General features: G+C 38.0%; 5 protein-coding genes across 5 annotated transcripts; all 5 read right to left on the minus strand.

The window, feature by feature from the left end:
* Window positions 1-435: 435 nt before the first annotated feature.
* On the minus strand, window positions 436-4,604 carry LOC306700435 (C-reactive protein-like; the record flags this gene model as incomplete). Its single annotated transcript, XM_079165454.1, has 5 exons — window positions 436-638; window positions 2,897-3,131; window positions 3,282-3,573; window positions 3,671-3,773; window positions 4,550-4,604. The coding sequence occupies 5 exons, from the start codon at window positions 4,602-4,604 to the stop codon at window positions 436-438; spliced, it is 888 nt and encodes a 295-aa protein (XP_079021580.1).
* A 7,001-nt stretch (window positions 4,605-11,605) lies between these two features.
* LOC306700436 (C-reactive protein-like) lies at window positions 11,606-13,287 on the minus strand (the record flags this gene model as incomplete). The annotated part of the gene is made up of 4 exons (XM_079165455.1): window positions 11,606-11,845; window positions 11,999-12,290; window positions 12,389-12,491; window positions 13,233-13,287. The coding sequence occupies 4 exons, from the start codon at window positions 13,285-13,287 to the stop codon at window positions 11,606-11,608; spliced, it is 690 nt and encodes a 229-aa protein (XP_079021581.1).
* Window positions 13,288-15,947: 2,660 nt separating this feature from the next.
* LOC306700437 (C-reactive protein-like) lies at window positions 15,948-17,664 on the minus strand (the record flags this gene model as incomplete). Its single annotated transcript, XM_079165456.1, has 4 exons — window positions 15,948-16,187; window positions 16,341-16,632; window positions 16,731-16,833; window positions 17,610-17,664. 4 exons carry the CDS (start codon window positions 17,662-17,664, stop codon window positions 15,948-15,950), a joined length of 690 nt encoding a protein of 229 aa, XP_079021582.1.
* A 2,627-nt stretch (window positions 17,665-20,291) lies between these two features.
* LOC306700438 (C-reactive protein-like) lies at window positions 20,292-21,975 on the minus strand (the record flags this gene model as incomplete). The annotated part of the gene is made up of 4 exons (XM_079165457.1): window positions 20,292-20,531; window positions 20,685-20,976; window positions 21,075-21,177; window positions 21,921-21,975. 4 exons carry the CDS (start codon window positions 21,973-21,975, stop codon window positions 20,292-20,294), a joined length of 690 nt encoding a protein of 229 aa, XP_079021583.1.
* A 2,599-nt stretch (window positions 21,976-24,574) lies between these two features.
* On the minus strand, window positions 24,575-26,280 carry LOC306700439 (serum amyloid P-component-like; the record flags this gene model as incomplete). Its single annotated transcript, XM_079165458.1, has 4 exons — window positions 24,575-24,814; window positions 24,962-25,253; window positions 25,354-25,456; window positions 26,226-26,280. 4 exons carry the CDS (start codon window positions 26,278-26,280, stop codon window positions 24,575-24,577), a joined length of 690 nt encoding a protein of 229 aa, XP_079021584.1.
* Between the last annotated feature and the right edge of the window lie 556 nt (window positions 26,281-26,836).

A 26,836-nucleotide genomic window follows, 5' to 3' on the forward strand; every position in this document is an offset into this window, starting at 1 on the left:
GTGTCGGCTGGAGGTGCAGAACGGCAGGTGTGGAACAACAAGATATGTTAGCATGTACAACACTAATCAGATGATCCAAAGTCAGTGGAGGGAAGAGAGGAGGATGGAGCAGCTGTCTCCATGATAGAGTCTTGTGCTACAAGACAAATATTCGGTGCCTTTTTTGCCCAAAGCAGAACATTTAGTCAGAGGCATTCTGTTATCTAGCATCTAACAGCATTATCTGCACACACAATCTGCCATCCCTTACACATTCTCACATTTTATTGTTCTCCTATTACAAGAGAACTGCTGTTGGTTTTAGCTGATATCCTGCTGTTTGTCACTTTGTCAAGCCCCTCGGCGTCTGATACCATATCACAAGGCACCCTTTAAGAGACACATCGGGCTTTCACGTAGGTACAATGTAAATCCATCTGTCTCATTATTAGACGCTCAGAGAAAATGCTCCGGGAGTCTGATGACGTCGTGCGCTCTCATACGGCGGTTAAGGCTGATAACGCTGTCCTGACCAACAGCGTCATTGCCGAAGTTTAGCACCCACCCTCTGGTTCCTCTGTCGGTTTCTCTGTCAGCACTTTCGCCGTTGTTAGCACTGTCTGCTGTGAGCCTCCAACTCATCGTTGCCATGTTGAGAGCTGTTGAGAGGCAAAACGAAAAGAATGTGTTGGAAACCTATGTGTCCAGCCTTGAGGTTCAATTCTACACAGGCAGAAATAAACTGCTGAAATTGTTGGTAAAGACACACACCATGGAAAAGTTCACCCATGATTAATCTGTGACATGTACACTTGGATGTTAAATTAAAGGAATATAACAAAATGTATATGCCAAAGGTTGGACATAGCTGGAGTAACAACATGATCTTGACATTAAATTACTACGAATGTCCTGCTTTAAAGTAATGTTTTTTTGTGTGAAGTTGTAAAAATTATGTGAAAAAAATGTTGACAAATAAAGATATATGTTAATCATGCCCAGATCTTCTGCTTAGTTGTATGAAATTGCATATCTTGATTACTATCTCACATTATATCAATACAACTTTGTGTGAAGCTGTTAACATATCTCAATAGATTTGGTTTTGTCTTGTCACAGTGGTGTTCAGAAAAATCCATGGCTGTGTAGAAATTCAACACTTAAAAAAGTGTCTCGCAATCGGTTACTTATGAACAGTCATAAAAGCTAAATACACAGTTTCAAAAAGGAATAATTATTTTACTCTTTCCCCAAATCTGTTTATTCCATTGTTAAAACAATTTCTTAAATTTGTTTTGCCTTCAGTGAACTCTGAATTATGAGTTCTCCATGTTCAAAGAAAATGTGAGACTTGTTAAATGAATTAGATTAAATGAAGGTCTAAACACCTTTGGCAAATCTTACTGGTTTTTACTACAGATAACAACTCTGAAACACCTCAGGATTGCATTGAAGACTGTATAACTCAGCACAGCATGGGGCACATGCACCGTGTCCCAGGACATCAAGCGGGCAAATGGCATCCCGAGTGAGCGTCCCTCATGATCCGGTGAATTAAACTTTTACAATATTGCAAACCCTCAATCTCTCAGTCTGTTGAGGTAAAAGTTGCCCTCCATTACATCAGCGAGCAGCTAGCATACCACAAGAGTCTTTTTCTGAGTTCTCACGCAGCACATACTGCTTAATTGATTCAGCAGGAATGTCAAAGAGAGGCGTTTAAGGTGAGTAGTGTTACTGCTTCAGCTCCTACCCTGCAGCCTAATTTATTGTGGAAGTCCCTGGATGTTTGCCAGCCACCTGCAGCATCACTAGTGCTACATCATTTGAGCAAATGCTGCAATTCATTCAGAGAAGAAAATGTGGTCAAGCAAATGAGGAAATTATGAAGAAAGACGGGTTCATCTTGCTAATAAATAGAACAATAAATCACACATCTTGATGACTGATAAGACACCACCTACCCAGTTAATCAAACCTGCAGACATGGGCCTGTTCCACACTTCACAGCAGCGAGAAAACAGAACAGATCAGCTCAAAACACATTCAGTAATATAGAGCTCTCTTGAAGAGCCTATGGTTGTTCTACATACTATGTCTGATATATTACTCACATTTTATTTGTTGTCTTTAGTGTTGAGTTTTGCTAAGTATACCTCAGTAGATCAGCTACAGCAAGTTTATGGTCTCAGTTATACTGAGCATTCATGAAAGAGACCCTTTGATATATAAAGCAGGTTTAGGAGAAAGGACGACAATGAGTTGGAATTATGAAAATGTAAATATACAGTAGTCACAAGCCGCTACTCTTAAGATCCAGGCACTGAACTTCACTCGTCACATCGGTTCTGATACAAACCATTGAATCATAAAGCACCAACTGACAAAGAATTTTCTTTAGAAAATGTAATTCCATTTTCAAAATGCTATATCATTCATGCATGTAAAATAAGTACCCCACCCCTATCCCCGGGGGAAATGATTCCCTTTGCAGATGCTGATGCAGCAACCCAAGCAGTATCTTGTCTTCATGGGCCGACATCGTAATTGCCCATAGGACAAAGAAGACAGACATAACCTAGGAAGTCAAGCTCTTGTAGCACCGTGGGGACACAAAGCTGGATTGGGCCCCTGAAACATGCTAGAGATTAAAAGAAATGTGTTTCATCAAGGCTTGTTGAGCTGATATCAAGGGGCCAAGAATGTTCAGGGAACCCCAGCCTTCCACTAATGTGCTGAATTTTATTAAATGATTCATATCAAAGGATGGACATGAGACGGGACTTTAAAATGTGCCAATTTTAATGAACTGTCAAGAAGAACATCACCCAAAAAGCAGTAGACTAGGCAGACCTCTGCCACTCTTTAAGTCAACATGGCATTTGCATTTCACATTCAAAAGAAAAGACCTTGTTACATTTAGTCTTTGTGGGCATGCAACATGGTGTTTGTTTGTTTTCTATCAGCACTCTTCCCATGGACGTGTACTCCAGCGCCCTCCAGTTGATCAAATTCCCTGGGGTGAAGTTTAGATCATCCACGTAGCGCTTGATCTCACAGGGTGAAAGGACGTAGTTCCACATGTGGACATCACACATCATGCCAACAAAAGACTGCATTGTGTTAAACCCCCCGCCATGGCTATCCTGCTCCTGTAGTGATTGCAAAGAGTTAAGAAAAACATTTAATTGCTGATTTTGCTTTCAAAAATCAATACTTTAGAGACTTAAAATCAACACAAAATGTATCAATCTACAGAAATTTCTAGAATTCTATGAACTATGTTCATCAATTAAACTCACTTGTCCGAGGATAGCAATGGGGTTTGTGATTTCTGATCCACCAAGAAATTTCATAATTGAAGGCTTTCCATCTAACCACAGCTGCACCAGACCAGATTCAGAGTCCCATGTAGAACAAATAGACTGCCATGCGTTCAGTTTGTAGTCCTGCCCTCCAAATCCTGTCCATATATTCTGGATATAGAGATTAATCACATCACTTGTAGCAGTTTTGAATATCAGGAAGGCATTGTCAGCAGAGGATGTGGACAGAGAGAATAGCGCGTGGTTTCGGCTGAGGTCTGTAATGGATCTGCAGGCATTGAAAGAAAAAAAAGAAAATCAAATATGATACTTTTAGAGTCAGAATAAAGTGAGTTCATTCAAGCATGTTACACTTAAAACATTACCTGAGACAGACAGTTGCAGCACTGAAATTGGGTACTGATGTTGTCAATCTCACATTAGCTGTACTGGTTTCTTCTGGGAAGACGAACATTTTACCAGACAAATCTACAAAAAAAGAAGACAGAAAAATGCTAAATGTCCATGTAAGTTAATGAACAAATTATATATCATACAATGCAAAGTATTTCAGATGTGATAACAACCCCAGAACCTGTTGAATCTACTGGTTGGTGAAAGTCTTTTTACAAAAAATGTGGAACATACGGACGCAAATGAACCACTGATTCTTGAAATCTGATGGGTTACGTATGATAACTGCTCCCCATGTGGCCACTTCATCATTTAAGATTCATGAATCTTATGAAGATTTTAGGAAGCCAAGTAAACATGAATGGTTAACAAAATCCCTTTTCTGTTTTGCAGAGATTTAAAGGTGGGTTTCTCCTGCAAACAGAATAATTAATTCTTTGCAGAAAGTGGAGAGAACACCTGCTTTGATGTAAAGTCTGTGAACTAAACAAATTAATGTCCAGTTGGAATATGATAAATGTGTATAAGTATAACATATTTGACAATAAACACTAAATCAATGTATCCTGTACAGTATAAAACAAACAAACAATTAAAAAGAGTTGAATAAAATTCTATTATAATGTTAAAATATTTGTATAACATTTAATCTAAAATGAGAAACAGATTTACTCAACATATGTAATTGAGACACATTCCTCATGTTTTTTGAAGTTGCAATATATAGCTGTTTGATCCTATTCATTTCAGAAAGTGTTTGTAAATAATAAGGTGAATGACACGGTCTATATGTGTAAGTATGTGAAATTCCCTCTTGTTTTCCCTTTGTTAATTAAGCATAATTGTTTTACCTTGAGGACTTGCAGCACATGCTGTCAGCATCACCAAGAGAAGAAGAAATGCCATCTGATACAAAGACAAATAAAGACACATTAAGGGAAATGCTAGTGTAAATCCACTAAATCAAATTCATTTGAGACGGCATGAACTACCAGTGTACACTTACAAAATAGCATGAGACAGTATACAACACAATACAGGTTAAAAAAGTGCAGTGACCTTAATTAATACTCTGAATGTATTTTGATCTTACCTTTGAGTCTGTGTCAGGAGGTCGTGCAAAACAGTGAAGAGGAGCTATATTTATACCCTCCCTGCTTATGTTATTTTAATACATTACTTCCTTGTACACACCCTCATGACAAAATATCAGTAAAAGGTCATCTGGAAAACCTGCTGAACTTGTTTTCTGTCCACATGGACAAAAGCAGACCATACTGGTAACACAGGTAATTATAATAGGAGGCACATGTTTTTGGAGAGCATTTTTAAAAAAGATTTTTGGCTAAGATCATTACACCTATCAACACAATAATATGTCACAACATCTAACAAAATGTTTCACTTAATGAGATTGATGAACCAGCTACATGTAGCTGTCACAGGGTGTGGTGGTGGACTCAGATGCAGGACCAGAAGTGAGAAACAGGTTCTAATGAGTATTGAACAATAATAGGAATCGTTAACAGAACACGGGAGTGCAAGCACAAGACAATAAATGAGGGGAAAATCCGGCAGAACGAGACCGGGCAGGCAGACTGGAAAACCGGCAGCAGGACGAGCCAAACGGGTTTAAATAGTGGCTTGAACAGGTGAGGGGAGTTGTGCTGATGAGGAGGAGTGCTTGATTAATGATCAGAGGCAGGTGAAGGGAGTGGCGGACAGGTAGAGTGAGGCGGGTGTGGAGCGACACAAAGACACAGAACACAGAAGGCAAAGCCTAATCATGACAGTAGCTCATTGAAACCTTACGGTACATGCTGCTGGCAGGGCAATGAAGGGCAGCAATGAATTATCAGGTGGAGTTTTAAGGACACCAGATAATTCAAGACTATGTCAATAATCTGCAAGATCATGCTGACAGACTTTAACATAGGACATTTCTTCACAAAGGTGTGTAGTCATGGATAGTCATAGAAATATTTGGTCCATATATAGGATGGAAGGACACCATTGTTTTTGTTTGATTGATTCATGTTTTGATTGCCTCACCAGATATTAAATCTCTCTGCAGAGGACTTCAGTGATGGAAGAGCTGCACGTTCCTCTCTCCACTGATGTGATCAGATCCTATAGTGACAGAGGAGAAGCCTGAAGCTCAGAGCGAATGTTTCCAGGAGAACTGCATCAGATCAGCTGGAGGGATGAACCCTGGAGAGGGATCAGACCGAGACAACGAGACAGAGCACACTCAAGTCAGCCGGGAAACTCTGCTTCCAGAGCTTCCAGACAAGATAAGATATAGTTGGTGAACAACAGAGAGAGAGAGAGAGAAACACTCTTCTATCACACTGTTTACTTTGGAGATCATAAACTAATTGTTACATTTGAAAATTTCAAAGATGTTTATATCTGATAAAAAGTGCTATTTCACACACACACAAACACACACAGACACACAAACACACACTTATATATATTACATGTTGGGAACTGGCAGGAGCAGGTTTGGTATTCAAAAAATGATTGATATTTATAATACTGTTAACAATAGGATTATTAACATAGATAAATTATAACGAGGCACCACCCTGGGATCAGGGACAAATGACCAAACTGTGGATTAATTATCGAAATTTGCCACACGCTACACTCCGCAATGGACACACACAGGAGGCCACGCTTAATACACCACATGTATATGAATAAGCTTAATGGCATATATGTTTGTGTGTGTTTCATTTAAACTGTACATGTTGAGGAAATATTTATTTGAACAAACAATTTGATTTATATCAAAGTAGAATATTTTTTTTCTGCAAGATAGATTCCAGCAATGTAAGATAATACATGTGTGTTGTCCAGAGCATTTATATTATACACAATTTAGAATTGACTAGTAGGTCCCCTCTTGTTTTAAGACTGACAGAAGCAACATCGATATTCATTTATGGATGAATGGGGAAATTAGCACAGCAAATTATCCGTATTAAAAATCAGTATGTTCAATCTCACCTTGCTATATTTATGAATTAATTTAAAATGAATGCCCCTAAGTTACCAGAACAGCCACAACAAAGTGTAGTAGATTCAAACTGCCTACGATTGGGTTATTAAGAGCAAATACAAAATGAAATCTAATCAACAGGATTAACAGGACCCCTTTAAAATGCACAATTCACCATTATAATTGCCCATAGGACAAAGAAGACAGACATAACCTAGGAAGTCAAGCTCTTGTAGCACCGTGGGGACACGAAGCTGGATTGGGCCCCTGAAACATGCTAGAGATTAAAAGAAATGTGTTGCATCAAGGCTTGTTGAGCTGATATCGAGGGGCCAAGAATGTTCAGGGAACCCCAGCCCTCTACTGATGTGCTGAATTTTATTAAATGATTCATATCAAAGGATGGACATGAGACGGGACTGCAACATGTGCCAATTTTAATGAACTGTCAAGAAAAACATCACCCAAAAAGCAGTAGACAAGGCAGACCTCTGCCACTCTTTAAGTCAACATGGCATTTGCATTTCACATTCAAAAGAAAAGACCTTTTTAAATTTAGTCCTTGCATTTTGTGGGCATGCAACATGGTGTTTGTTTGTTTTCTATCAGCACTCTTCCCATGGACGTGTACTCCAGCGCCCTCCAGTTGATCAAATTCCCTGGGGTGAAGTTTAGATCATCCACGTAGCGCTTGATCTCACAGGGTGAAAGGACGTAGTTCCACATGTGGACATCACACATCATGCCAACAAAAGATTGCTTCCTGTCAAAATGCCCGCCATGGCTATCCTGGTCCTGTAGTGATTGCAAAGAAATAAGATAAAAAACATTTACTTGCTGATTTTTCTTTTAAAAATCAATACTTTAGAGAATTCAAATGAACACAACATGTATCAATCTACAGAAATTTCTAGAACTCTATGAACTATGTTTATCAATTAAACTCACTTGTCCGAGGATAGTAATGGGGTTTCTGATTTCTGATCTACCAACAAACTTCTTAATTGAAGGCTTTCCATCTAACCACAGCTGCACCAGACCAGATTCAGAGTCCCATGTAGAACAAATTGACTGCCATGCGTTCAGTTTGTAGTCCTGCCCTCCAAATCCTGTCCTTATATTCTGGACATTGAGATTAATCACATCACTTGTAGCAGTTTTGAATATTGAGAAGGCATTGTGAGCAGAGTATGTAGACAGAGAGAATAGCGCGTGGTTTCGGCTGAGGTCTGTAATGGATCTGCAGGCATTGAAAGAAAGACAAAAAAAATCAAATATGATGCTTTTATAGTCAGAATAAAGTAAGTTCATTCAAGCATTTTGCACTTAAAACATTACCTGAGACAGACAGTTACAGCACTGAAATTGGGTACTGATGTTGTCAATCTCACATTAGCTGTACTGGTTTCTTCTGGGAAGACGAACATTTTACCAGACAAATCTACAAAAAAAGAAGACAAAAAAATGCTAAATGTCCATGTAAGCTGATGAACAAATTATATATCATACAATGCAAAGTATTTCAGATGTGATAACAACCCCAGAACCTGTTGAATCTACTGGTTGGTGAAAGTCTTTTTACAAAAAATGTGGAACATACGTAGATATGAGAACTGCTCCCCATGTGGCCACTTCATCATTTAAGATTCATGAATCTTATGAAGATTTTAGGAAGCTAAGTAAACATGCATGGTTAACAAAATCCCTTTTCTGTTTTGCAGAGATTTAAAGGGTGGGTTTCTCCTGCAAACAGAATAATTAATTCCTTTCAGAAAGTGGAAAGAACACCTGCTTTGATGTCAAGTCTGTGAACTAAACAAATGAACAATTCTGGTTGGAATATATGTGAATAAGTATAACATATTTTACAATACACACTAAATAAATGTATCCTGTACAGTATAAAACAAACTTAAAAAATGAAAAAGAGTTGAATAAAATTCTATTATGTTAAAATATTTGTATAACATTTAAGCTAAAATGAGAAACAGTAGATTTACTCAACATATGTAATTGAGACACATTCCTCGTGTTTTTTCAAGTTGCAATATATAGCTGTTTTATCCTATTCATTTCAGAAAGTGTTGTTTTTAAATGATAAGGTGAATGACACGGTCTATATGTGTATGCATGTGAAATTCCCTCTTGTTTTCCCTTTGTTAATTAAGCATATATGTTTTACCTTCAGGACTTGCAGCACATGCCGTCAGCATCACCAAGAGAAGAAGAAATGCCATCTGATACAAAGACAAATAAAGACACATTAAGGGAAATGCTAGTGTAAATCCAGTAAATCAAATTCTCTTGAGACGGTATTAACTACCAGTGTACACTTACACAATAGCATGACGCAGTATACAGCACAATACAGGTTAAAAAAGTGCAGTGACCTTAATTAATACTCTGAATGTATTTTGATCTTACCTTTGAGTCGGTGTCAGGAGGTCGTGCAAAACAGTGAAGAGTAGCTATATTTATACCCTCCCTGCTTATGTTATTTTAATGTATTACTTCATTGTACACACCCTCATGACAAAATATCAGTAAAAGGTCATCTGGAAAACCTGCTGAACTTGTTTTCTGTCCACATGGACAAAAGCAGACCATACTGGTAACACAGGTAATTATAATAGGAGGCAAATTTTGTTTTTGGAGAGCATTTTTTAAAAAGATTTTTGGCTAAGATCATTACACCTATCAACACAATAATATGTCACAACATCTAACAAAATGTTTCACTTAATGAGATTGATGAACCAGCTACATGTAGCTGTCACAGGGTGTGGTGGTGGACTCAGATGCAGGACCAGAAGTGAGAAACAGGTTCTAATGAGTATTGAACAATAATAGGAATCGTTAACAGAACACGGGAGTGCAAGCACAAGACAATAAATGAGGGGAAAATCCGGCAGAACGAGACCGGGCAGGCAGACTGGAAAACCGGCAGCAGGACGAGCCAAACGGGTTTAAATAGTGGCTTGAACAGGTGAGGGGAGTTGTGCTGATGAGGAGGAGTGCTTGATTAATGATCAGAGGCAGGTGAAGGGAGTGGCGGACAGGTAGAGTGAGGCGGGTGTGGAGCGACACAAAGACACAGAACACAGAAGGCAAAGCCTAATCATGACAGTAGCTCATTGAAACCTTACGGTACATGCTGCTGGCAGGGCAATGAAGGGCAGCAATGAATTATCAGGTGGAGTTTTAAGGACATCAGATAATTCAAGACTATGTCAATAATCTGCAAGATCATGCTGACAGACATTAACATAGGACATTTCTTCACAAAGGTGTGTAGTCATGGATAGTCATAGAAATATTTGGTCCATATATAGGATGGAAGGACACCATTGTTTTTGTTTGATTGATTCATGTTTTGATTGCCTCACCAGATATTAAATCTCTCTGCAGAGGACTTCAGTGATGGTAGAGCTGCACGTTCCTCTCTCCACTGATGTGATCAGATCCTATAGTGACAGAGGAGAAGCCTGAAGCTCAGAGCGAATGTTTCCAGGAGAACTGCATCAGATCAGCTGGAGGGATGAACCCTGGAGAGGGATCAGACCGAGACAACGAGACAGAGCACACTCAAGTCAGCCGGGAAACTCTGCTTCCAGAGCTTCCAGACAAGATAAGATATAGTTGGTGAACAACAGAGAGAGAGAGAGAGAGAAACACTCTTCTATCACACTGTTTACTTTGGAGATCATAAACTAATTGTTACATTTGAAAATTTCAAAGATGTTTATATCTGATAAAAAGTGCTATTTCACACACACACAAACACACACAGACACACAAACACACACTTATATATATTACATGTTGGGAACTGGCAGGAGCAGGTTTGGTATTCAAAAAATGATTGATATTTATAATACTGTTAACAATAGGATTATTAACATAGATAAATTATAACGAGGCACCACCCTGGGATCAGGGACAAATGACCAAACTGTGGATTAATTATCGAAATTTGCCACACGCTACACTCCGCAATGGACACACACAGGAGGCCACGCTTAATACACCACATGTATATGAATAAGCTTAATGGCATATATGTTTGTGTGTGTTTCATTTAAACTGTACATGTTGAGGAAATATTTATTTGAACAAACAATTTGATTTATATCAAAGTAGAATATTTTTTTTCTGCAAGATAGATTCCAGCAATGTAAGATAATACATGTGTGTTGTCCAGAGCATTTATATTATACACAATTTAGAATTGACTAGTAGGTCCCCTCTTGTTTTAAGACTGACAGAAGCAACATCGATATTCATTTATGGATGAATGGGGAAATTAGCACAGCAAATTATCCGTATTAAAAATCAGTATGTTCAATCTCACCTTGCTATATTTATGAATTAATTTAAAATGAATGCCCCTAAGTTACCAGAACAGCCACAACAAAGTGTAGTAGATTCAAACTCTGCCTACGATTGGGTTATTAAGAGCAAATACAAAATGAAATCTAATCAACAGGATTAACAGGACCCCTTTAAAATGCACAATTCACCATTATAATTGCCCATAGGACAAAGAAGACAGACATAACCTAGGAAGTCAAGCTCTTGTAGCACCGTGGGGACACGAAGCTGGATTGGGCCCCTGAAACATGCTAGAGATTAAAAGAAATGTGTTGCATCAAGGCTTGTTGAGCTGATATCGAGGGGCCAAGAATGTTCAGGGAACCCCAGCCCTCCACTGATGTGCTGAATTTTATTAAATGATTCATATCAAAGGATGGACATGAGACGGGACTGCAACATGTGCCAATTTTAATGAACTGTCAAGGAAAACATCACCCAAAAAGCAGTAGACAAGGCAGACCTCTGCCACTCTTTAAGTCAACATGGCATTTGCATTTCACATTCAAAAGAAAAGACCTTTTTAAATTTAGTCCTTGCATTTTGTGGGCATGCAACATGGTGTTTGTTTGTTTTCTATCAGCACTCTTCCCATGGACGTGTACTCCAGCGCCCTCCAGTTGATCAAATTCCCTGGGGTGAAGTTTAGATCATCCACATAGCGCTTGATCTCACAGGGTGATAGGACGTAGTTCCACATGTGGACATCACACATCATGCCAACAAAAGATTGCTTCCTGTCAAAATGCCCGCCATGGCTATCCTGGTCCTGTAGTGATTGCAAAGAAATAAGATAAAAAACATTTACTTGCTGATTTTTCTTTTAAAAATCAATACTTTAGAGAATTCAAATGAACACAACATGTATCAATCTACAGAAATTTCTAGAACTCTATGAACTATGTTTATCAATTAAACTCACTTGTCCGAGGATAGTAATGGGGTTTGTGATTTCTGATCTACCAACAAACTTCTTAATTGAAGGCTTTCCATCTAACCACAGCTGCACCAGACCAGATTCAGAGTCCCATGTAGAACAAATTGACTGCCATGCGTTCAGTTTGTAGTCCTGCCCTCCAAATCCTGTCCATATATTCTGGACATTGAGATTAATCACATCACTTGTAGCAGTTTTGAATATTGAGAAGGCATTGTGAGCAGAGTATGTAGACAGAGAGAATAGCGCGTGGTTTCGGCTGAGGTCTGTAATGGATCTGCAGGCATTGAAAGAAAGACAAAAAAAATCAAATATGATGCTTTTATAGTCAGAATAAAGTAAGTTCATTCAAGCATTTTGCACTTAAAACATTACCTGAGACAGACAGTTACAGCACTGAAATTGGGTACTGATGTTGTCAATCTCACATTAGCTGTACTGGTTTCTTCTGGGAAGACGAACATTTTACCAGACAAATCTACAAAAAAAGAAGACAAAAAAATGCTAAATGTCCATGTAAGCTGATGAACAAATTATATATCATACAATGCAAAGTATTTCAGATGTGATAACAACCCCAGAACCTGTTGAATCTACTGGTTGGTGAAAGTCTTTTTACAAAAAATGTGGAACATACGTAGATATGAGAACTGCTCCCCATGTGGCCACTTCATCATTTAAGATTCATGAATCTTATGAAGATTTTAGGAAGCTAAGTAAACATGCATGGTTAACAAAATCCCTTTTCTGTTTTGCAGAGATTTAAAGGGTGGGTTTCTCCTGCAAACAGAATAATTAATTCCTTTCAGAAAGTGGAAAGAACACCTGCTTTGATGTCAAGTCTGTGAACTAAACAAATGAACAATTCTGGTTGGAATATATGTGAATAAGTATAACATATTTTACAATACACACTAAATAAATGTATCCTGTACAGTATAAAACAAACTTAAAAAATGAAAAAGAGTTGAATAAAATTCTATTATGTTAAAATATTTGTATAACATTTAAGCTAAAATGAGAAACAGTAGATTTACTCAACATATGTAATTGAGACACATTCCTCATGTTTTTTCAAGTTGCAATATATAGCTGTTTTATCCTATTCATTTCAGAAAGTGTTGTTTTTAAATGATAAGGTGAATGACACGGTCTATATGTGTATGCATGTGAAATTCCCTCTTGTTTTCCCTTTGTTAATTAAGCATATATGTTTTACCTTCAGGACTTGCAGCACATGCCGTCAGCATCACCAAGAGAAGAAGAAATGCCATCTGATACAAAGACAAATAAAGACACATTAAGGGAAATGCTAGTGTAAATCCAGTAAATCAAATTCTCTTGAGACGGTATTAACTACCAGTGTACACTTACACAATAGCATGACGCAGTATACAGCACAATACAGGTTAAAAAAGTGCAGTGACCTTAATTAATACTCTGAATGTATTTTGATCTTACCTTTGAGTCGGTGTCAGGAGGTCGTGCAAAACAGTGAAGAGTAGCTATATTTATACCCTCCCTGCTTATGTTATTTTAATGTATTACTTCATTGTACACACCCTCATGACAAAATATCAGTAAAAGGTCATCTGGAAAACCTGCTGAACTTGTTTTCTGTCCACATGGACAAAAGCAGACCATACTGGTAACACAGGTAATTATAATAGGAGGCAAATGTTGTTTTTGGAGAGCATTTTTTAAAAAGATTTTTGGCTAAGATCATTACACCTATCAACACAATAATATGTCACAACATCTAACAAAATGTTTCACTTAATGAGATTGATGAACCAGCTACATGTAGCTGTCACAGGGTGTGGTGGTGGACTCAGATGCAGGACCAGAAGTGAGAAACAGGTTCTAATGAGTATTGAACAATAATAGGAATCGTTAACAGAACACGGGAGTGCAAGCACAAGACAATAAATGAGGGGAAAATCCGGCAGAACGAGACCGGGCAGGCAGACTGGAAAACCGGCAGCAGGACGAGCCAAACGGGTTTAAATAGTGGCTTGAACAGGTGAGGGGAGTTGTGCTGATGAGGAGGAGTGCTTGATTAATGATCAGAGGCAGGTGAAGGGAGTGGCGGACAGGTAGAGTGAGGCGGGTGTGGAGCGACACAAAGACACAGAACACAGAAGGCAAAGCCTAATCATGACAGTAGCTCATTGAAACCTTACGGTACATGCTGCTGGCAGGGCAATGAAGGGCAGCAATGAATTATCAGGTGGAGTTTTAAGGACACCAGATAATTCAAGACTATGTCAATAATCTGCAAGATCATGCTGACAGACATTAACATAGGACATTTCTTCACAAAGGTGTGTAGTCATGGATAGTCATAGAAATATTTGGTCCATATATAGGATGGAAGGACACCATTGTTTTTGTTTGATTGATTCATGTTTTGATTGCCTCACCAGATATTAAATCTCTCTGCAGAGGACTTCAGTGATGGAAGAGCTGCACGTTCCTCTCTCCACTGATGTGATCAGATCCTATAGTGACAGAGGAGAAGCCTGAAGGTCAGAGCGAATGTTTCCAGGAGAACTGCATCAGATCAGCTGGAGGGATGAACCCTGGAGAGGGATCAGACCGAGACAACGAGACAGAGCACACTCAAGTCAGCCGGGAAACTCTGCTTCCAGAGCTTCCAGACAAGATAAGATATAGTTGGTGAACAACAGAGAGAGAGAGAGAGAAACACTCTTCTATCACACTGTTTACTTTGGAGATCATAAACTAATTGTTACATTTGAAAATTTCAAAGATGTTTATATCTGATAAAAAGTGCTATTTCACACACACACAAACACACACAGACACACAAACACACACTTATATATATTACATGTTGGGAACTGGCAGGAGCAGGTTTGGTATTCAAAAAATGATTGATATTTATAATACTGTTAACAATAGGATTATTATCATAGATAAATTATAACGAGGCACCACCCTGGGATCAGGGACAAATGACCAAACTGTGGATTAATTATCGAAATTTGCCACACGCTACACTCCGCAATGGACACACACAGGAGGCCACGCTTAATACACCACATGTATATGAATAAGCTTAATGGCGTATATGTTTGTGTGTGTTTCATTTAAACTGTACATGTTGAGGAAATATTTATTTGAACAAACAATTTGATTTATATCAAAGTAGAATATTTTTTTTCTGCAAGATAGATTCCAGCAATGTAAGATAATACATGCGTGTTGTCCAGAGCATTTATATTATACACAATTTAGATTTGACTAGTAGGTCCCCTCTTGTTTTAAGACTGACAGAAGCAACATCGATATTCATTTATGGATGAATGAGGAAATTAGCACAGCAAATTATCCGTATTAAAAATCAGTATGTTCAATCTCACCTTGCTATATTTATGAATTAATTTAAAATGAATGACCCTAAGTTACCAGAACAGCCACAACAAAGTGTAGTAGATTCAAACTGCCTACGATTGGGTTATTAAGAGCAAATACAAAATGAAATCTAATCAACAGGATTAAGAGGACCCCTTTAAAATGCACAATTCACCATAATAATTGCCCATAGGACAAAGAAGACAGACATAACCTAGGAAGTCAAGCTCTTGTAGCAACGTGGGGACACAAAGCTGGATTGGGCCCCTGAAACATGCTAGAGATTAAAAGAAATGTGTTTCATCAAGGCTTGTTGAGCTGATATCGAGGGGCGAACAATGTTCAGGGAACCCCAGCCCTCCACTTATGTGCTGAATTTTATTAAATGATTCATATCAAAGGATGGACATGAGACGGGACTGCAACATGTGCCAATTTTAATGAACTGTCAAGGAAAACATCACCCAAAAAGCAGTAGACAAGGCAGACCTCTGCCACTCTTTAAGTCAACATGGCATTTGCATTTCACATTCAAAAGAAAAGACCTTTTTTAAATTTAGTCCTTGCATTTTGTGGGCATGCAACATGGTGTTTGTTTGTTTTCTATCAGCACTCTTCCCATGGACGTGTACTCCAGCCCCCTCCAGTTGATCAAATTCCCTGGGGTGAAGTTTAGATCATCCACGTAGCGCTTGATCTCACAGGGTGAAAGGACGTAGTTCCACATGTGGACATCACACATCATGCCAACAAAAGACTGCTTACTGTCAAAGCCCCCGCCATGGCTATCCTGGTCCTGTAGTGATTGCAAAGAAATAAGATAAAAAACATTTACTTGCTGATTTTTCTTTTAAAAATCAATACTTTAGAGACTTCAAATGAACACAACATGTATCAATCTACAGAAATTTCTAGAATTCTATGAACTATGTTTATCAATTAAACTCACTTGTCCGAGGATAGTAATGGGGTTTGTGATTTCTGATCCACCAACAAACTTCTTAATTGAAGGCTTTCCATCTAACCACAGCTGCACCAGACCAGATTCAGAGTCCCATGTAGAACAAATAGACTGCCATGCGTTCAGTTTGTAGTCCTGCCCTCCAAATCCTGTCCTTATATTCTGGACATGGGGTTGAATCACATCACTTGCAGCAGCTTTGAATAGCAGGAAGGCATTGTGAGCAGAGGATGTGGACAGAGAGAATAGCGCGTGGTTTCGGCTGAGGTCTGTAATGGATCTGCAGGCATTGAAAGAAAGACAAAAAAAATCAAACATGATGCTTTCATAGTCAGAATAAAGTGAGTTCATTCAAGCATTTTGCAATTAAATCGTTACCTGAGACAGACAGTTACAGCACTGAAATTGGGTACTGATGTTGTCAATCTCACATTAGCTGTACTGGTTTCTTCTGGGAAGACGAACATTTTACCAGACAAATCTAGAAAAAAAGAATACAGAAAAATGCCAAATGTCCATGTAAGTTAATGAACAAATTATATAGCATACAATGCAAAGTATTTCAGATGTGATAACAACCCCAGAACCTGTTGAATCTACTGGTTGGTGAAAGTCTTTTTACAAAAAATGTGGAACATACGGACGCAAATGAACCACTGATTCTTGAAATCTGATGGGTTACGTATGATAACTGCTCCCCATGTGGCCACTTCATCATTTCAGATCCATGAATCTTATGAAGATTTTAGGAAGCCAAGTAAACATGCATGGTTAACAAAATCCCTTTTCTGTTTTGCAAAGATTTAAAGGTGGGTTTCTCCTGCAAACAGAACAATTAATTCTTTGCAGAAAGTGGAAAGAACACCTGCTTTGATGTAAAGTCTGTGAACTAAACAAATTAATGTCCGGTTGGAATATGATAAATGTGTATAAGTATAACATATTTGACAATAAACACTAAATAAATGTATCCTGTATAGTATAAAACAAACAAACAATTAAAAAGAGCTGAATAAAATTCTATTATAACGTTAAAATATTTGTATAACATTTAATCTAAAATGAGAAACAGATTTACTCAACATATGTAATTGAGACACATTCCTCATGTTTTTTCAAGTTGCAATATATAGCTGTTTGATCCTATTCATTTCAGAAAGTGTTTGTAAATAATAAGGTGAATGACACGGTCTATATGTGTATGCATGTGAAATTCCCTCTTGTTTTCCCTTTGTTAATTAAGCATATATGTTTTACCTTGAGGACTTGCAGCACATGCTGTCAGCATCACCAGGAGAAGAAGAAATGCCATCTGATACAAAGACAAATAAAGAGAAATTAAGGGAAATGCTAGTGTAAATCCACTAAATCAAATTCTTTTGAGACGGCATGAACTACCAGTGTACACTTACACAATAGCATGACAGTAAACACCACAATACAGGTTAAAAAAGTGCAGTGACCTTAATTAATACTCTGAATGTATTTTGATCTTACCTTTGAGTCTGTGTCAGGAGGTCGTGCAAAACAGTGAAGAGGAGCTATATTTATACCCTCCCTGCTTATGTTATTTTAATATATTACTTCCTTGTACACACCCTCATGACAAAATATCAGTAAAAGGTCATCTGGAAAACCTGCTGAACTTGTTTTCTGTCCACATGGACAAAAGCAGACCATACTGGTAACACAGGTAATTATAATAGGAGGCACATGTTTTTGGAGAGCATTTTTTAAAAAGGTTTTTGGCTAAGGTCATTACACCTATCAACACAATAATATGTCACAACATCTAACAAAATGTTTCACTTAATGAGATTGATGAACCAGCTACATGTAGCTGTCACAGGGTGTGGTGGTGGACTCAGATGCAGGACCAGAAGTGAGAAACAGGTTCTAATGAGTATTGAACAATAATAGGAATCGTTAACAGAACACAAGAGTCCAAGCACAAGACAATAAATGAGGGGAAAATCCGGCAGAACGAGACTGGAAAACCGGCAGCAGGACGAGCCAAACGGGTTTAAATAGTGGCTTGAACAGGTGAGGGGAGTTGTGCTGATGAGGAGGAGTGCTTGATTAATGATCAGAGGCAGGTGAAGGGAGTGGCGGACAGGTAGAGTGAGGCGGGTGTGGAGCGACACAAAGACACAGAACACAGAAGGCAAAGCCTAATCATGACAGTAGCTCATTGAAACCTTACGGTACATGCTGCTGGCAGGGCAATGAAGGGCAGCAATGAATTATCAGGTGGAGTTTTAAGGACATCAGATAATTCAACACTATGTCAATAATCTGCAAGATCATGCTGACAGACTTTAACATAGGACATTTCTTCACAAAGGTGTGTAGTCATGGATAGTCATAGAAATATTTGGTCCATATATAGGATGGAAGGACACCATTGTTTTTGTTTGATTGATTCATGTTTTGATTGCCTCACCAGATATTAAATCTCTCTGCAGAGGACTTCAGTGATGGTAGAGCTGCACGTTCCTCTCTCCACTGATGTGATCAGATCCTATAGTGACAGAGGAGAAGCCTGACGCTCAGAGCGAATGTTTCCAGGAGAACTGCATCAGATCAGCTGGAGGGATGAACCCTGGAGAGGGATCAGACCAAGACAACGAGACAGAGCACACTCAAGTCAGCCGGGAAACTCTCTGCTTCCAGAGCTTCCAGACAAGATAAGATATAGTTGGTGAACAACAGAGAGAGAGAGAGAGAAACACTCTTCTATCACACTGTTTACTTTGGAGATCATAAACTAATTGTTACATTTGAAAATTTCAAAGATGTTTATATCTGATAAAAAGTGCTATTTCACACACACACAAACACACACACTTATATATATTACATGTTGGGAACTGGCAGGAGCAGGTTTGGTATTCAAAAAATGATTGATATTTATAATACTGTTAACAATAGGATTATTAACATAGATAAATTATAACGAGGCACCACCCTGGGATCAGGGACAAATGACCAAACTGTGGATTAATTATCGAAATTTGCCACACGCTACACTCCGCAATGGACACACACAGGAGGCCAAGCTTAATACACCACATGTATATGAATAAGCTTAATGGCATATATGTTTGTGTGTGTTTCATTTAAACTGTACATGTTGAGGAAATATTTATTTGAACAAACAATTTGATTTATATCAAAGTAGAATATTTTTTTTCTGCAAGATAGATTCCAGCAATGTAAGATAATACATGTGTGTTGTCCAGAGCATTTATATTATACACAATTTAGAATTGACTAGTAGGTCCCCTCTTGTTTTAAGACTGACAGAAGCAACATCGATATTCATTTATGGATGAATGAGGAAATTAGCTCAGCAAATTATCCGTATTAAAAATCAGTATGTTCAATCTCACCTTGCTATATTTATGAATTAATTTAAAATTAATGCCCCTAAGTTACCAGAACAGCCACAACAAAGTGTAGTAGATTCAAACTGCCTACGATTGGGTTATTAAGAGCAAATACAAAATGAAATCTAATCAACAGGATTAACAGGACCCCTTTAAAATGCACAATTCACCATTATAATTGCCCATAGGACAAAGAAGACAGACATAACCTAGGAAGTCAAGCTCTTGTAGCACCGTGGGGACACGAAGCTGGATTGGGCCCCTGAAACATGCTAGAGATTAAAAGAAATGTGTTGCATCAAGGCTTGTTGAGCTGATATCGAGGGGCCAAGAATGTTCAGGGAACCCCAGCCCTCTACTGATGTGCTGAATTTTATTAAATGATTCATATCAAAGGATGGACATGAGACGGGACTGCAACATGTGCCAATTTTAATGAACTGTCAAGGAAAACATCACCCAAAAAGCAGTAGACAAGGCAGACCTCTGCCACTCTTTAAGTCAACATGGCATTTGCAATTCACATTCAAAAGAAAAGACCTTTTTAAATTTAGTCCTTGCATTTTGTGGGCATGCAACATGGTGTTTGTTTGTTTTCTATCAGCACTCTTCCCATGGACGTGTACTCCAGCGCCCTCCAGTTGATCAAATTCCCTGGGGTGAAGTTTAGATCATCCACGTAGCGCTTGATCTCACAGGGTGAAAGGACGTAGTTCCACATGTGGACATCACACATCATGCCAACAAAAGATTGCTTCCTGTCAAAATGCCCGCCATGGCTATCCTGGTCCTGTAGTGATTGCAAAGAAATAAGATAAAAAACATTTACTTGCTGATTTTTCTTTTAAAAATCAATACTTTAGAGAATTCAAATGAACACAACATGTATCAATCTACAGAAATTTCTAGAACTCTATGAACTATGTTTATCAATTAAACTCACTTGTCCGAGGATAGTAATGGGGTTTGTGATTTCTGATCTACCAACAAACTTCTTAATTGAAGGCTTTCCATCTAACCACAGCTGCACCAGACCAGATTCAGAGTCCCATGTAGAACAAATTGACTGCCATGCGTTCAGTTTGTAGTCCTGCCCTCCAAATCCTGTCCTTATATTCTGGACATTGAGATTAATCACATCACTTGTAGCAGTTTTGAATATTGAGAAGGCATTGTGAGCAGAGTATGTGGACAGAGAGAATAGCGCGTGGTTTCGGCTGAGGTCTGTAATGGATCTGCAGGCATTGAAAGAAAGACAAAAAAAATCAAATATGATGCTTTTATAGTCAGAATAAAGTAAGTTCATTCAAGCATTTTGCACTTAAAACATTACCTGAGACAGACAGTTACAGCACTGAAATTGGGTACTGATGTTGTCAATCTCACATTAGCTGTACTGGTTTCTTCTGGGAAGACGAACATTTTACCAGACAAATCTACAAAAAAAGAAGACAAAAAAATGCTAAATGTCCATGTAAGCTGATGAACAAATTATATATCATACAATGCAAAGTATTTCAGATGTGATAACAACCCCAGAACCTGTTGAATCTACTGGTTGGTGAAAGTCTTTTTACAAAAAATGTGGAACATACGTAGATATGAGAACTGCTCCCCATGTGGCCACTTCATCATTTAAGATTCATGAATCTTATGAAGATTTTAGGAAGCTAAGTAAACATGCATGGTTAACAAAATCCCTTTTCTGTTTTGCAGAGATTTAAAGGGTGGGTTTCTCCTGCAAACAGAATAATTAATTCCTTTCAGAAAGTGGAAAGAACACCTGCTTTGATGTCAAGTCTGTGAACTAAACAAATGAACAATTCTGGTTGGAATATATGTGAATAAGTATAACATATTTTACAATACACACTAAATAAATGTATCCTGTACAGTATAAAACAAACTTAAAAAATGAAAAAGAGTTGAATAAAATTCTATTATGTTAAAATATTTGTATAACATTTAATCTAAAATGAGAAACATAGTAGATTTACTCAACATATGTAATTGAGACACATTCCTCATGTTTTTTCAAGTTGCAATATATAGCTGTTTTATCCTATTCATTTCAGAAAGTGTTGTTTTTAAATGATAAGGTGAATGACACGGTCTATATGTGTATGCATGTGAAATTCCCTCTTGTTTTCCCTTTGTTAATTAAGCATATATGTTTTACCTTCAGGACTTGCAGCACATGCCGTCAGCATCACCAAGAGAAGAAGAAATGCCATCTGATACAAAGACAAATAAAGACACATTAAGGGAAATGCTAGTGTAAATCCAGTAAATCAAATTCTCTTGAGACGGTATTAACTACCAGTGTACACTTACACAATAGCATGACGCAGTATACAGCACAATACAGGTTAAAAAAGTGCAGTGACCTTAATTAATACTCTGAATGTATTTTGATCTTACCTTTGAGTCGGTGTCAGGAGGTCGTGCAAAACAGTGAAGAGTAGCTATATTTATACCCTCCCTGCTTATGTTATTTTAATGTATTACTTCATTGTACACACCCTCATGACAAAATATCAGTAAAAGGTCATCTGGAAAACCTGCTGAACTTGTTTTCTGTCCACATGGACAAAAGCAGACCATACTGGTAACACAGGTAATTATAATAGGAGGCAAATGTTGTTTTTGGAGAGCATTTTTTAAAAAGATTTTTGGCTAAGATCATTACACCTATCAACACAATAATATGTCACAACATCTAACAAAATGTTTCACTTAATGAGATTGATGAACCAGCTACATGTAGCTGTCACAGGGTGTGGTGGTGGACTCAGATGCAGGACCAGAAGTGAGAAACAGGTTCTAATGAGTATTGAACAATAATAGGAATCGTTAACAGAACACGGGAGTGCAAGCACAAGACAATAAATGAGGGGAAAATCCGGCAGAACGAGACCGGGCAGGCAGACTGGAAAACCGGCAGCAGGACGAGCCAAACGGGTTTAAATAGTGGCTTGAACAGGTGAGGGGAGTTGTGCTGATGAGGAGGAGTGCTTGATTAATGATCAGAGGCAGGTGAAGGGAGTGGCGGACAGGTAGAGTGAGGCGGGTGTGGAGCGACACAAAGACACAGAACACAGAAGGCAAAGCCTAATCATGACAGTAGCTCATTGAAACCTTACGGTACATGCTGCTGGCAGGGCAATGAAGGGCAGCAATGAATTATCAGGTGGAGTTTTAAGGACACCAGATAATTCAAGACTATGTCAATAATCTGCAAGATCATGCTGACAGACTTTAACATAGAACATTTCTTCACAAAGGTGTGTAGTCATGGATAGTCATAGAAATATTTGGTCCATATATAGGATGGAAGGACACCATTGTTTTTGTTTGATTGATTCATGTTTTGATTGCCTCACCAGATATTAAATCTCTCTGCAGAGGACTTCAGTGATGGTAGAGCTGCACGTTCCTCTCTCCACTGATGTGATGAGATCTTATAGTGACAGAGGAGAAGCCTGAAGCTCAGAGCCAATGTTTCCAGGAGAACTGCATCAGATCAGCTGGAGGGATGAACCCTGGAGAGGGATCAGACCGAGACAACGAGACAGAGCACACTCAAGTCAGCCGGGAAACTCTCTGCTTCCAGAGCTTCCAGACAAGATAAGATATAGTTGGTGAACAAGAGAGAGAGAGAAACACTCTTCAGTCACACTAAAGTGTACTTTGGTGATCATAAACTAATAGTTACATTCTAAAATTTCAAAGATGTTTATATCTGATAAAAAGTGCTATTTCACACACACACACACACACACTTATATTACATGTTGGGAACTGGCAGGAGCAAGTTTGGTATTACAAAATGATTATTAACACTGTTTATAACAATAGGATTATTAACATTGATTAATTATAACGAGGCACCACCCTGGGATCAGGGACCAATAACCAAACTGTGGATTAATTCTCAAAATTTGCCACGATAGACTCCGCAATGGATACACAGGAGGCCACACTAAATACACATGTATATGAATAATCTTAATGGCGTATATGTGTTTCATTTAAACTGTACATGTTGAAACATATGAACAAACTATTTTATTTACATCAAAATAGATTTTCTCTGCAAGATAGATTCCAGCAATGCAAGATAATACATGAGTGTTGTCCAGAGCATTAATATTATACACAATTTAGAATTTGCGAGTAGGTCCCCTCTTGTTTTGAGACTGACAGAAGCAACATCGATATTCATTTATGGATGAATGAGGAAATTAGCACAGCAAATTATCTATATTAAAAATCAATAAATTCAATCTCACCTTGCTATATTTATGAATTAATTTAAAATGAATGCCCCCAAGTTACCAGAACAGCCACAACAAAGTGTAGTAGATTCAAACTCTGCCTACGATTGGATTATTAAGAGCAAATACAAAATGAAATCTAATCCACAGGATTAAGGGGACCCCTTTAAAATGCACAATTCACCAGAATAGTTGCCCATAGGACAAAGACAGACATAACCTAGGAAGTCAAGCTCTTGTAGCACCGTGGGGACACAAAACTGGATTGGGCCCCTGAAACATGCTAGAGATTAAAAGAAATGTGTTGCATCAAGGCTTCTTGAGCTGATATCAAGGGGCCAACAATGTTCAGGGAACCCCAGCCTTCCACTGAAGTGCTGAAATTTATTAAATGATTCATATCAAAGGATGGACATGAGACGGGACTGCAACATGTGCCAATTTTAATGAACTGTCAAGGAAAACATCACCCAAAAAGCAGTAGACAAGGCAGACCTCTGCCACTCTTTTAAAGTCAACATGGCATTTGCATTTCACATTCAAAAGAAATTTAAATTTAGTCCTTGCATTTTGTGGGCATGCAACATGGTGTTTGTTTGTTTTCTATCAGCACTCTTCCCATGGACGTGTACTCCAGCGCCCTCCAGTTGATCAAATTCCCTGGGGTGAAGTTTAGATCATCCACGTAGCGCTTGATCTCACAGGGTGAAAGGACGTAGTTCCACATGTGGACATCACACATCATGCCAACAAAAGACTGCTTACTGTCAAACCCCCCGCCATGGCTATCTTGCTCCTGTAGTGATTGCAAAGAGTTAAGATAAAAACATTTACTTGCTGATTTCTTTTAAAAATTACTTTAGAGACTTAAAATCAACATAAAATGTATCAATCTACAGAAATGTCTAGAATTCTATGAACTATGTTCATCAATTAAACTCACTTGTCCGAGGATAGCAATGGGGTTTGTGATTTCTGATCCACCAAGAAATTTCATAATTGAAGGCTTTCCATCTAACCACAGCTGCACCAGACCAGATTCAGAGTCCCATGTAGAACAAATAGACTGCCATGCGTTCAGTTTGTAGTCCTGCCCTCCAAATCCTGTCCTTATATTCTGGATATAGAGATTAATCACATCACTTGCAGCAGTTTTGAATATCAGGAAGGCATTGTCAGCAGAGGATGTGGACAGAGAGAATAGCGCGTGGGTTCGGCTGAGGTCTGTAATGGATCTGCAGGCATTGAAAGAAAGACAAAAAAAAAATCAAATATGATGCTTTTATAGTCAGAATAAAGTAAGTTCATTCAATCATTTTGCACTTAAAACATTACCTGAGACAGACCGTTACAGTACTGAAATTGTGTACTGATGTTGTCAATCTCACATTAGCTGTACTGGTTTCTTCTGGGAAGACGAACATTTTACCAGACAAATCTACAAAAAAAGAAGACAGAAAAATGCTAAATGTCCATGTAAGCCGATGAACAAATTATATATCATACAATGCAAAGTATTTCAGATGTGATAACAACCCCAGAACCTGTTGAATCTACTGGTTGGTGAAAGTCTTTTTACAAAAAATGTGGAACATACGGACGCAAATGAACCACTGATTCTTGAAATCTGTTGGGTTACGTATGAGAACTGCTCCCCATGTGGCCACTTCATCATTTAAGATTCATGAATCTTATGAAGATTTTAGGAAGCAAGTAAACATGCATGGTTAACAAAATCCCTTCTCTGTTTTGCACAGATTTAAAGGTGGGTTTCTCCTGCAAACAGAATAATTAATTCCTTTCAGAAAGTGGAAAGAACACCTGCTTTGATGTTAAGTCTGAATTAAACAAATTAATGTCCGGTTGGAATATGATAAATGTGTATAAGTATAACATATTTTACAATACACTAAATAAATTTATCCTGTACAGTATAAAACAAACAAATTAAAAAGAGTTGAATAAAATTCTATTATAATGTTAAAATATTTGTATAACATTTAACCTAAAATGAGAAGCATAGTAGATTTACTCAACATATGTAATTGAGACACATTCCTCATGTTTTTCAAAGTTGCAATATATAGCTGTTTTATCCTATTCATTTCAGAAAGTGTAAATAATAAGGTGAATGACACGGTCTATATGTGTAAGTATGTGAAATTTCCTCTTGTTTTCCCTTTGTTAATTAAGCATATATGTTTTACCTTCAGGACTTGCAGCACATGCTGTCAGCATCACCAGGAAAAGAAGAAATGCCATCTGATACAAAGACAAATAAGACATTAAGGGAAATGCTAGTGTAAATCCACTAAATCAAATTCTCTTGAGACGGTACTACCAGTGTACACTTACACAATTGCATGACACAGTATACAACACAATACAGGTTAAAAAAGTGCAGTGACCTTAATTAATACTCTGAATGTATTTTGATCTTACCTTTGAGTCTGTGTCAGGAGGTCGTGCAAAACAGTGAAGAGTAGCTATATTTATACCCTCCCTGCTTATGTAATTTTAATGTATTACTTCCTTGTATACACCCTCATTATGACAAATTATCAGTAAAAGGTCATGTGGAAATTCTGCTGAACTTGTTTTCTGTACACATGGACAAAAGCAGACCATACTGGTTATTATAATAGGAGGCACATTTCGTTTTTGGAGAGCATTTTTTAAAAAGGTTTTTGGCCTATCAACACAATAATAAGTCACAGCATCTTACAAAATGTTTCATTTTCTGAGATTGAAGAACCAGCTACATGTAGCTATCACAGGGTGTGGTGGTGGACTCAAATGCAGGACCAGAAGTGAGGAA

This window comes from Pholis gunnellus (assembly GCF_910591455.1).
Source record: "Pholis gunnellus genome assembly, chromosome: 8".
Classification (NCBI taxonomy): Eukaryota; Metazoa; Chordata; class Actinopteri; order Perciformes; family Pholidae; genus Pholis; species Pholis gunnellus.